Raw genomic sequence first — 13,498 nt, forward strand, 5'->3', positions numbered from 1 at the left:
TGTCTGTGAGGCACAAAACCACCTGTAACTCCAGTCTTGGTGATGACACCCTTTTCTTTTACTCTACAGGGACACTCCATTTTTTTTTTAACTCTACCAGGACACCCTCTTCTTTATAGGCAACTACATTCATTTGTACATATTCCCTCATAGACATGCATGCATACCTGTAACTAAACTAATTAACTAATCCTTCTAACAAAATTCCAAACACGGTGTTCCATGCTAATAAGTTCGGTTCTGGGGAGGCAAAGAAAGGGCGATTACAGAAGTGCACTGACCTGTCTGCTTAGACTAACTGGTAAAATCCAAACCAATGAGAAGTCCTATTTCCAAAGAGGTATGTGTACAGCACTCATGAAATACATAAGAAAACATACACATGCATAGAAAGTTTTAATTTTACAATTAATTAAATTACATACAATTTTATTTAGAGAGGTTTTTATGTTAAAACAAGACACTTGGGGGTGGGTCTTCAGGTAAATTTAGACTGTACTACGCAGACATTAGGAAAAAGAAAGGGGCAGTAGGTGTTCACAAACATGGGAGAACGTATGAATATATAGCAAGATGACAGTCACCTACAAGCACTAAAACACTAAGAACAAAAAGCAACGAAGAGCACTAGGTATTGACTGTACTTGACGTTTTGCCTCAGAAACACATAACACAGGCTAAAGAGGTATGGAGGGACAAGTAAGAAGTGGCACAGAAGTGCCTTGATTGAATAGCTAAGTTGGTGAATGGCAAGAAAATTTAGATTGTATTTCAAATGATAGCGTCAATTAATCTAACTCCTCTCATTACAAACACGGGTTGGTGAAAGACATTAACAAGACGATTGACATCTCAAATTGAAGTGATTTATACATCAGGTGTTCAGCATTTTATGCTGGAGACTCTTTATCAGTTATGCATCAAGACTAGTTTCATGAAGCTTTATAAGATTAGATAGTTAATGTCTTCTGACAACACAATGATACATGTAACTGTTAGCTATAATAGTGTTTACATTTATCATACTGGTGAATGGACAGTATTCATAGGTTTGTTGAGTAAATTTCACAAACATTTCTTAGAGGACTTAGAAACAAACTAAATTAATCTACTCCAAAATCCTATCATCAAGTCTTGGATTTATGATTTCGTTTTAAGCATCATAGGTCCATAAATTAGTAATTTACTTACTACAATAGCACAACACCTTTATTTGTAGTATATAAGAAATAGTTCATATTCACAAGGTTCACATTAACCCAACTTATTCCACTAAACAACACATTTTAAAATTTAAAAAATCATTTCTTGTTCCACAACAATACAGATGCATAGTGATATTGACTTTGCTCTACTACAAGGCACTAAACTCCCTTCAGAAACTGTCTTGGTTCTTTGTTTTGTTTTCTTTTTACATATTCACTTCATATTAGGCTAAGTAACAAATGCAAACATTCAATGTTAAAATTTATTTAGGAAGCAGATAAGGAGAAACAAACAGCTTTAGAATAATTCAGAATGCTTTTTATCATATGCATGTTTTGTTTTCTATTTTTTTGATTCTTCAAAATGTATTAAAATTGATATACCTGAATTACAGTCTGAAAATGCATCTGAAAACAATGTCTGGTTACATTGCTGCTGTTAACAAATTCTTTAGTTCATAGTTTTCAGCTGGATGGAAGAAGGCATTCACACCTTTTGTGCCTTACACGCATCTGGTTGGAGTTCTATCCTTGCTCTTTCTTTAAGCACAAAATCATACTTACAAAATGGTGGCCTTCGAGAGAGAAGAAAAGAGAAAAACAGTTATTAGGAAAGTAGCCAATGTTATTTTCTTTTAGTGTAAATATTAGAATACTCTAATCTTTTAAAAAAAATAGCTAGTTTCCCTAAAGTAGAGCATTGGAACACTCCAATAGAACTGAATCCACTTGTCCCAGCTTTGTAGAGATAACATGGAGATGATGTTTATAGGAAAGAAAATAATTCTTGTTTCCATTCATCTATCTGCCACTACACAGGATATTCACATTTTTATAGGATAAATGGTTCTATTAAAATTAGTTCCTTCCTGGATTCAACTTTAAAGGAGCCACAATACTACTTCTGTTATGACTACTATCAAGGAGAGAGAGTGACAGATAATTGAACCCTACTTTACCTTTTGTTAAAATGGAAATAGCACCATATAACATTGTACAGTTTAGTGAGACTGTGTATACAGTATTAGAGATGACTAATAGATCAAATGACAGTAGTTAATTAAGAATCTTGTCCAGTTGCATATTTTCCTGTTATTTGTGGAAGAAACTAGCAGACAAAAACAAAAACAAACAAACAAAGCAAGCAGTCAACTTAAACAACAAAAGGTTGGTAGGGGAATAATTAACACATGGTAGAAATAAACTTCTTTCTTTTTTTTTTAACATCAATGGTAGCTAAGTCAAGACAGATCTGGTCAACCACACAGTTTATCTTACTTTTATCTGAAAGGCTCCAGAGTTACATGGCTCCCTACCTCTGAGCATGGTGGAAATGCTATTGGGTGTTTTTTGTTTGTTTGTTTGTTTAACCATGTCTTATTATATAGCTCAAGTTGGTCTTGAATTCACTTTAGAAATTCTGTTCTATCCTGGGACTCTTCTAGCCTGTTCAGGGACTAGGACTCAAGAAAGCAGAGGCAGGAGGATCACTGTGAGCTTGAGGCAAGCCTGGTCTACAAAGTGAGTCCAAGACAGCCATGGCTACACAGAAAACTCCTATCTCAAATAAAAAAAGAAGATTTCATTTAAATTGTTTGAGTTTTACAAAAAAATAAATTTATATTTTCATATAAAATATAAACAATAATCATTATAAAAATTAATAGAGGGTACTTTCCATTTGAAATAATGAAGGCTGCTTACAACTTTCATTTTCACATTGTTGCTCTAAAGTTGTGAAACGATACTACACCAAATACTATAAAAAGTTTCAGATGTTGGCAGAGGCAGCTTTCATTATGTTATAGAAAATCATAATCTGGGTCTCTAGGAACTGGAGATGACTCAGCAGTCAAAAGCACTCGCTACTCTCCCAAAGGATCATGGGGGTTGATTCTCAGCAACCACATTGCAGTTAGAGACAGTTCCAGATCATTGGATTCCTGCTGCTGGAAAATGCAGGTACAGGTTACCCATGAAGACAAAATACATATACATGTGAAATGGATTTTTAAAATTAAAAACTAAAAAAAATTTTAAGGAAGATATCTAGTTTCTCAAAAACACCAATTCTTGCTCATTTCTGCTGTACTTATGTATGAATATACCTTCAATACTTGAAATTCTTGTGCCTCAATTTTACACCCTTTTTATTCTAAAAATATGCCAAACCTACAAAGGAGAAAGTTACCTTTCCTACAAAGTGTTTTTCCATACTCCATGTCCCAAATAAATGAACAAAGGTAGGATGTCTTATTTCATTATTTAGAATAGAAAGAAGCTCACAAGCTAATCGCCATCGATTTATGTTATTAACATATAGAATATATGTCATATTAAATAGCCCTTACTTGATAAAGCATGTACAACATTATAAGAAGAGATTAAGTAGTTAGGTAAGGACAACCTTAAATTTTGACAATATGCATAAGAAAGCTTGGTTTCCTTTTACTTTACATTGTGAATAGTCATCTATTTTCTTTGTCATGACTCTAATTTTAAAGCATTTTATTGTATACAATTAATAGGTCCTTATTTATGATGAACACACTGCTATTTCAAAGAAAATGTTTATTCATTAAAAGTCCCAGAAGAAACACTTTATATTTTTTTAATTTCAGCATACACATTGAAAATCATATTTCTAATATTTTTCTTATTACATATTAATATAATGAAAATATTACATTGATATAACATAATCTTTAATAACAATGGAATTCTAAGATATCTAAAGTTAAATCCAATCTAGTTTTTAACTACAATGCATATATAACATAACAAATTAGAAGAAATACATTTTTCTTTCTTTAAAAATATTCCTGAGACTTTTGCATGACACATTACATCCACTTTTCTAATATTATTTTGTAAATTGACTTAGAGAAAGAAAGATTTTAACCATTAATACAGAGACAGAAATTTACCTAAACCTAACCACTAGAAAAGAAGAAGTTCATGACCTACGGATCACTAGCTAGATAAATTATGCTTAAAGGGTGCAAGCAAATAAACCTAGGTTAAATACTTTTTCAGGTCTGCCTAGTATACCATGGAATCAGGACTTCTGAAGAACACCTGTCCAAATATAATTTAATAGCTTCTTGAAAACCAACTGTTGGAAGGACCCTGCTATTTGAGGTTGCAGTCCTCCCTGTCCTGATAGTAATTCTGAGCTCAGCATTAGGGTAGGAATCCTCCCAGCAGGGCCTCCAGCTCTCTGCCTGACTCCATCTGGAGAGCATGTTTAGACAAAGATGCTTCTAACCACATTTGATATATGGCCCTTGCCTCTATGAGCATATACAGGGGGAGGAGGTCCCCCTCAGTCATAGTCATAGGGGAGAGGAGTAAGGGGAAAATGGGAGGGAGGGAGGAATGGGAGGATACAAGGGATATGAGAACAATTGAGATGTGATATGAATAAATTAATAAAATATATTTTTGAAAAGAAAAAAAAAAAGATATATGGCCCTTGACACAGCTAGCTCTACCGTCCCTTCACCTATAGGAAAATTAGGCACTGTGTTCCTCTCATATGATAGAAGCCTGCTGCCAAAAGCAAAACAAGCATCCTTAAAGTGCCTGGTTTCAACAAATTATGTAAACCTATCCTAGAAGCTCCCTACCCTCCCCCTAAGGGCTATATAGCCTCTGTTGTCCCTGATTAAAGTTGAACTAGCTCCCTGAAGAGGTCCCCAAAGTGTGTGATCTCCATCGTGCTTATGGCCTTCTATGCTCTACACCTTGTCTTCTGCTTCCCCTGCCTAGGAGAAGCAGAGACTTTGGCCTACCAGGAAAGAGAAGAACCACAACCAACCTCAAAGATATTTATGTAAAATTTGCACATATAAAATCATTTACAAGCCGTGTTCAAGTGCAAGCCACACTAACCAGGTACCACGCCTGATTATCATCAGAGAGACTTCATCCAGAAATGGATGAAAGAAGATGCAGAGCCCCACCACCAAACACTGGGCAGAGCCAGGAGAACCCTGAAGAAGAGGAGAAAGAACTGAAGAAGCAAGAGGGGTCAAGGACACCACAAGAACTCAGCCCAGAGAATCAACCAAGAGGGCTTATAGGGGCTCACAGAGACTGAAGTGAGAATCAAGGAGCCTATACAGGTCTGATCTAGCTCGTGTAAATATGTTATGGATGTGTAGCTTGGTGTTCTTGTGGGGCACTTAAGAATGGAAGGAGGGATTGTCTTTGACTCTTTTGCATGTTCTCGGGACTCTTTTCCTCCTACTGTGTTGTACCACCCAGGTTTGGTATGAGAGTACGTGCCTAACATTATTGTCACTTGTCATGTTCAGTTGATATCCCAACTGAAATAGGAATCCCAAAAGAGGATAGAAAAATGATACAGAAGCAAAAACAAATTCAAGACTTACTTGTAGCTTTAAATGAAATCATAAAAAACAAAAAGAATAAACCATTACTTTGCAGGTCCAACAGTGATGGATTTCAAAGATCATAATTCATTTGTGTAATCACTTCATAGAACAGCATGATTTTTTTAGCTTTCATGCTTTAAATATACTATTGTATAATATTATCATTAATACTTCCTAATAATATTATAAGATGTGTGAGTAAAATTATTAGGCATATTATATTCTAATTATAGCAAGTCAGAAAAAATTTGATTATACAAAGAAAATAAGTTGCCATTTTTAGAGAAAATGTATAGCAATAGATTTATCAACATAATCAAGCAACAGACAACATACTAACCTTTAAAAAATACTGAAAGTAAAATTTGCCACACTGAAATTCTATACCCAGAAAAAAATTATCTTTCAGGATAAAGAATTTTCCAAATAATAATTCTCCCACAATACAAAAATGTGTATCGAAACCACTAAAAAGAGGAAATTCTGAAACTTGTGGGCAAATGACTAGAACTGGAAATGATCATACTGAGTGGTTTAACACAAACTCAGAAAGACTCATATGGTATATACTCACTTATAATTGGACACTAGTCCAACAAGGATATCCCCTGAAAGTCTTCACTTACCAGGAGTTTGGGATTGATGCAGAGACCTCCTATTGGGACTCTAGGTGAAAGAAGTATGGGAGAATGGAGAAAAAAAAGGACACAGAGGATCCTAGAAACCTATATAAGGAACATCGTGACAGGCAGATCTGGACCCAGTGGAGTCTGGTCACACTACTGCACCAACCAAGGCCTATACATGCAGTAAATATTGAACCACTACTGAGATCTAGCAAGGGGACAGGACATTCTCCACAGTTGTGTTGAGAGTGGGGACTGATTCTGACATGAACTCTGGTGCCCCATATTTGATCACTTCCCCTTAGTGGGGAGGCCTGCTGGCATTCAGAGAAAGAATAGGAAGGCTACCACGATGGCTGTGACCATATGATGGGGGAGGAGGTCCCTTTCTGTCACAGACCTTGGGGAGGGGAATAAGGTGAAAGAGGGAGGGAGGGAGGGAGGGAGGAGACAAGCAAGGGGATAACAATTGAGATGTAATCTGAATAAATTAATTAAAAAAAGAAAGGTAAACCAGGTGAAAACTTGTCCCTATCAACAAAAATCATCTAAAGATGGGGCTGAGAAGAAGCCCCACTTGGCGATCTTTCTGTGCAAGCATGAGGAACTAACTTTGAACTCAAGCTCCCATGAAAAATCCAAGTGCAAGTTTGTAATCCATGATGGTTGGCTGGGGTAGGGGTGGGAAGAGATGGCTAATCTCTAGAACTTGCTGTTATATCTATGCAACTGAATCCATGACATACAATGGAAAACAAGGTTTCAAAAAAGTTTTAATTGACTAAAGAAAATGTCTGTGGCCTTTACAAGATACATGCACACACATAACAAATACATGCATTCACCCTTGAAGATATATACACACACATATATATGCTACATGCACATAAACTACATGCACACACAAACATATACATTGTAACCATTCTTATATCTTTTATAGATTAACTCTTTAAGCAGAACATTTGAAAAGAAAGTGCTTGCCTACAAGTACACAAAAAGTATGCCAGAAGAATATAAAGTGTTAAATAATCACTTGAAGAAAGATTGCTATAAACAAAATATTAAAATATAAATTCCAAATGAATCATTCATAAATATACATAAAGAAGCAATGAAGTTACATAACTCTTCTAAGTATAAAAAACACTGCTGAGAAAAATTGAGCACAGAACCAATGGGGCAAACAGAAAATAAAACACCAAACCTAGAATTAACCTACACTATCTTATTTAGTTAAGTGTGTAAATGTCCAAATTCAAGATCAGAGATGACCTCATCATTGTCACTTGGGAAAGGCAAATAAAGAACAATCTATATTTGCAGACCTGTTAAAAAAAAAAAAAAAAAAAAAAACACTAGAAGTGGAAACCAAAAGACTAGTCAAGCAGCAATAAGAAAACAAAACCAAAAACCAACCTAGTGGTGGTGCTTTGAAGGAGATGTCCCCATAGGCCTCAGACATTTGAATACTTGGTTCCCAAGGTGGTTGCTTGGTAAGGAGTAGCAGGTGTGGCCTTGATGGGGATAGATTGTCAGACGAGCAGGCATGAGGCTTCAGAAGCCTCCTTCCCTCCCCAGTATGTTCTCTGCTTCCTGTTTGTGGATTAGGATGCTGCCTTAGCAACATCTCTGGCTGCCTGCAGGGGTGCTCACTCCCGCTGTGTTGGCAGACTCCTATCCCTTTGGATGTGCAAACCCCACATAAATACTTTTTTAAAAATAAGTGGCCTTAGTCATGAGGTCTATCATGGTAATTTGAAGAAACTAAGACAATGGTGAAGGTCCACTTGCCAGAAGAGCAATATGCATATACTGCTGGTCAAAATGCAAAACATGTAGCTGCTTAGGAAAAACAGTTGGGCTGTTTCTTAATGTTTAAGGCACATCGTATGATTCAACCATTTACGTGTCTATCCAATATAAATGACGCCACCTAAAAGTCCATATGTAAGTACAAGTTCATTACTAAAAACTAAAACTACAACATGTCTTTTAAGTGGTGAGGTGAGTGGCTGAGTAGGTTATGTAATACTTTTACAAAAAAATATTCTTTATCAATAACCTTCACTGTATAGACAATAGCTAAGTGTGAAACGCCACATTTATAATGACCAATAATCCTATGCATATAATATCAGGAAAAGTATGAGCCAGCCACAGCAGCAGGGGATTGGAAATGGAGCTGAAAACCAAAGAACAGTACCAATAAACTAGTGAGCAGCATGTTGCACAAAGACTGGAAAAGCTGATGGTGTCTGTGTAGCCCTAGAGAATTCCTCTACCAGAGTATTTGTCTCGAGATGCCTTTTGGCCTGTCTGCTTTCCCGTTCCTTTTTTACCGCATCTCTGGCTTCCCGTTTTCCTCTGCCCCCTTCCATGTGCTGGTGCTCTGGACACCTGGCTCATAGAGCAGGGTAGGACAGCAGTTGTGGGAAATGTTGGCTCTCGGTTACCAGGTGTTTTCCTTTTACCTATGGTGCTTTTTACTTTCCAAATGCTTCAACCTCCACCTGGAAATTCCCTAGTTGTACAGCCAATTCTGCAATCCTTTCCAGAATGACAGAATTTACCGACCCTTCCCATTTTTCTTTCTTATCGGTCTTTCTTCCAATCTTTTTAAAAATGTAAAAAAGACTGAAAAAACCAAAAAATTCCCTCGGGGTATAAAGCAAGAAAGAACTTTGCAACAGCAGCTGTGATTTTTGGCAACACCCTGAAACACCATCTCTATATCTATAAAACCTGTAACTTCCTCCACCCTATGCCCAAAGCACATTGGGTGCCACCTGTAGGCTTCAACCTTTCCAAACCTACTTTATTTGAGGTTCTTTAATGCTTACACCTCCCTTCCAACCCACCTACTCTAGACGGGGAAAAAAAAAAAAGGTTAATGGGAACTGGAGAAGAAGACCTTTTTGGACTTCTGGGAGCAATCCCCCTGGCATAGTCAGCAAGATTTCAGCAGACCAGCATTATAACCAAAGTTGCTGCTGGAACATGGAACAGCAGTGATAACTCGGAACTCTGAAGCATTCTGGAATGGTTCTCTCTAGAAGCTCCTGAAGTGGAGCAATGAACAGTCAAACAATACCAAGACCCAAAAAGCCCCTACCTCCTGTTTTGAACATGCGTATGTGTGTGTATGTATGTGTATATATATGTATACATATATACATGTATATATACATGTATACATATAAATATATATATATGAATCCTCTCAGACTCTGTATTGAGAGATGTTTCAGCTGGCAGAAACCAAGCCCTCACACGAGGTGGTTCATCTTCTAGTGGATAAACATCACCTGATCTCTCACAAGTCTATTCCCCATCCCACACTTGGGTTCAAAACGAAAACATGTTACATCCACTACAGCGGCATATTCTAAATTTTGTTTCAGGTAGTAACTAAAATATTACTAAATATCCATACAAATATACACCGAAAAGCAATTCTTAGTATTAAGCTTTTAAAAGTAGCTTCAATCAAAGATTTTTTTCCAAGAGTCATCCAAGGGCATTCCTCTCATGTATAAATTTCTTAGTCCCTCAAGTCTAAGATCTTGTTTACTGGGCATTGCTGGGAGGAGGCTCTGTGTGGTCTCTAAGAAACCATATCTGGAGCTATAATTACTTATCAAGGGTTTGCAGATTGCGGTGGTTCATAAGGCATCATATCCTTTCTAAGTCAAATCTGCCACAGCTTGGCACCCTGAGTGCTCATGAGAGTGTGTATTTTCTGTGTGCACAGATCTAAAGAGCAAATGCTTCTGGAAGGTTACAGCAATTTTCTAGGAAATTAAGCAAAGCATACTTTCATCCAAGCTCCGATTAGCATTGCTGTCTTTCTGCCCAGAAGATGATGTTAAAAGTGTCATTAAATATCCACAAAATGTATTTTAGATTTTCATTTTTTGAGTCCAAAGGATTACAAACACATTTTATAAATCTGGTAAATTATCATGACATACCCACAGTTTAGGTTTTGGAAAAGAAAATCACAGGCATTTGTATTTAATGCACTGGAGCACATACTTAATGGCTTTGCCCTATTTCTTACTTAACTCATGAATGAGTATGGCGCAACAGTATGTACATAAACATCAGCTGATAAAATAGTGGTACAAAAACAGAAAACATCAATAATTATCTCTTAGTAGAAACATTATATATGAAATAATTTTCCTAGAGATCTGCAATTAATTAATAAATTTATTAATTGGTGTGAAGGAACCAGCCCCCTTAAGGACCCCCATTAAAGCTAAAGTCTGGGAAAATGTAAAAGTCAGCCTACTTAGTCTTCTCTTAAAGACCCCCATTAAGGCCAAAGCATGTACATTTTTAGGGGGTCTAGCTTGAACCAAGGACAGGCAGATATCAGATCACTGTATGTGTGTGGCAGGGACAGGAAAAACCTTGAAGAGTCCAACTTGACTCAAGGTCTCAGTCTGTGCTCAGAGTCCAGCTGGACTCAAGGACAACCATCTGTGTTTAAAATTTCCACTACCCATCCCCAACTAAAAAAGTTCCTAAATGCCCCCTGTGATTGCTTCAACCAATCTTTCCCATAGGTCAGCTTGCCCCTCCACCCATTATCCAACCACCAAACGCCAAGACTTGTAACTCCCTGCTTGCAGCTTTTCTGCCCAAATGCCAACCAATCACATACTGTAAAACTCATTTCTTTGTCTAAAACCTATAAAAGGCCTGTGCCTCTGTTTCTCGGAGTCTGCAGCTTGAAAGAGCTGGACAGACCCCATCGTGATGGCTCAATAAATTCCTATTCCTATGCATTTACATCGACAATGGACTCTGTCTCTTAGTGGGAACTCCAGAGATAGACTAGAGATCTCTGTAGAGGTCTCAGTATTACATTGGGAGCAGAGGACAGAGACTCTGTTGTTATATTTCCCTATGATTTTCTATTTTATTTCTTTGAGATACCTTCTTTACGGAAGTTGGAGATTACTGCACTGTTTATTGTAGCTGGTCAGAATGCCACAGCAAGTCCCCTTGTCCCTTCCTGAAGCACTTGCATCACAGTTGCACAGAAAAATACCTAACTTTTTCGGTGGTGCAGGAGTCTTACTTAAACCTTGTCATTTACCTTAACACAAAAAGCATGGTTTCTCTCTTCTTTTCCACTTCTACATCTCAATCTTCATTCAAACTGTCAAGATTGTTTACATCCCTGTTCTTTTTCTCTTAAACTCTAATAAAATTATCGTTGAACTTCAAGGTAAAAGAAACCATTGATAAGCCATTAAGGGATATATTGTGTGGACTCCCCACGTTTGTAATGCCTTATGAAATTATGTGCATTTGTGTTTTTTCTCTTGTTTAGATAATGTGACTTTAAGCTGTCATAAGTATCACTCAATACCCAAAAATGCATTTCATAACATTTTTAAACATTTAAGATCCTTGTGTAATAAAATTAACCAATATATGAACACATAAATTCTTAACCAAAACTAAACGAGTATTTTTAATACAATGACAAAATATTGTATTCAAAATTAAGATTTCCTACCTTTCTGGATATGTGAGTGACTTCAACTTGAGACTCTGGACTCTGTACTGACATGTGGAACACCGAGTATTTGAGTAATGAAAATATGTCATGTAAATGCATGAAACATTCTCAATATCACTTGCAAACTGGGCAAGAATCTTGACTTCACGAAGTTTATCAAATGGTTTGCTCTTCCTAAGCAGAAAAACTTGATATGCTTAGTATATTAATAAGTTAAATATATATTTAAATCAGTGTAATAATAATTAGAAGAAAACAGGAGACAATTTAATGTGGAAGAGGTCAGACAAGTTAGAAGGAAATAACAGCAAGGATATATACACATGTGGAGAGTATACTTTCTCCAAGATTATTTATCCTGTATTTGACCTTGCAGATCATTCTTAGAGTTCCTTCGATCGACGAGGAGTTGAAATGATAAATGTTATTATTCTCTAGCACTTTTAGAATGATTTTTCCTTAAAGAAAATACCAACAAAATACTGAGATTTAAAATAAAAAGTAAAGTAATGTTTTATAGGCATAATTTCATTCTCACTCTCAGGGTATCAAGGAGAATAACAGAGCTCTAAGCATATACCAGGACCAAACCTTATTTCACCAGCAGCTTCCGTTTTAGTAGAAGAATGGCCATTTTAAAGGTAAGAAAAACATACAAATGGCTTTTAGAATTCACACGGCTATTAGTTAATGCTGTGCTATGTAAAACCATATTTGTAAATTCTGTGTATTGGTATGTCCCACAATTCTACATCTCTTTGTACAGGAAGTAAGAACGTACAAGACAATTCCAATCATTATGGTCATGACAAAATCTAAGCAAAACTGAGCCCGTTTTTGACTGCCATCTCTTTGTGGCTAAAATTAAGGCTATAAGAGAAGTAGGCTATAGGAATCACAGGAATTGGGTCAGAAGAAAGAGGAAGAAGGAAGTAAATAGGGAGGAAGAGAAAAGGAAGGAAGGAAAAAAATCAAGGATGGGCAAATCTTCACTGGAAGAACAATCTGTTTGCATGAAATAGCACTGGAGCAAAAAAGGGTCCATTTAGAGCAGGGAGCAGCACTCGGACCCACTGCCATTTCCAACAACAATATCCTGTCCTTGCACTATTATCTCTTATATTCTTCACAAAGCTTAGCCTCTGTAAAGAATGTCACAGTTCCTTGCAAACTTCACCCATCTGCTCTTTCCCTAGCAGGGTTACCCTCTTTCCCCAAGAATATGACTTCACTGGACATATCTCAAGTGTGCTTCAAAGACCGTATGCAGATTTCTCAGAGTTACTGCAACACAAATAGGAATGTCACCTACAAATTCCCATCTTCCCGGGTTCCAACGGCCTGGATTCTTATATCAAGAGGCTCTCTTATCTCTTCCCTTTTCTCTTCTCTTCTCTTCTCTTCTCTTCTCTCCTCTCCTCTCCTCTCCTCTCCCCTCCTCTTCTTCTCTTCTCTTCTCCTCTCTCTCTCTCTCTCTCTCTCTCTCTCTCTCTCTCTCTCTCTCTCTCTCTCTCTCTCTCTCTCTCTCTCTCCTCCCTACCCTTTCATGTCCCTTATGTTCAGATTGCTTCAGCTTAAACAATCATTAAATCTGTCTGGAATAATGATGGATATCACAATTTGGCCTTTATTATTCATTTAAATTCTATCTCCTGCACTAGTTTGAAAAAAATTTAAAGACAGTCATCTAATTTATTTAAAAAAATAAACTTCAATGCTTAGCATGTT

At 36.8% G+C, this 13,498-nt stretch overlaps 1 protein-coding gene across 1 annotated transcript in view; it reads right to left on the reverse strand.

Annotated features, from left to right (window-relative positions):
• Positions 1 to 1,692: 1,692 nt before the first annotated feature.
• The window catches only part of Lipi (lipase I), a 36,843-nt gene continuing 25,037 nt past the window's right edge, over positions 1,693 to 13,498 (reverse strand). The window contains exons 10-11 of the mRNA XM_051150368.1: positions 11,768 to 11,944; positions 1,693 to 1,780 (exon numbers count right to left, since the gene is read on the reverse strand). Of these exons, the coding sequence (XP_051006325.1) occupies positions 1,693 to 1,780; positions 11,768 to 11,944 (265 nt within the window). The remainder of the gene's footprint in view (positions 1,781 to 11,767; positions 11,945 to 13,498) is intronic.

Source organism: Acomys russatus, chromosome 8 (genome assembly GCF_903995435.1).
Source record: "Acomys russatus chromosome 8, mAcoRus1.1, whole genome shotgun sequence".
NCBI lineage: Eukaryota > Metazoa > Chordata > Mammalia > Rodentia > Muridae > Acomys > Acomys russatus.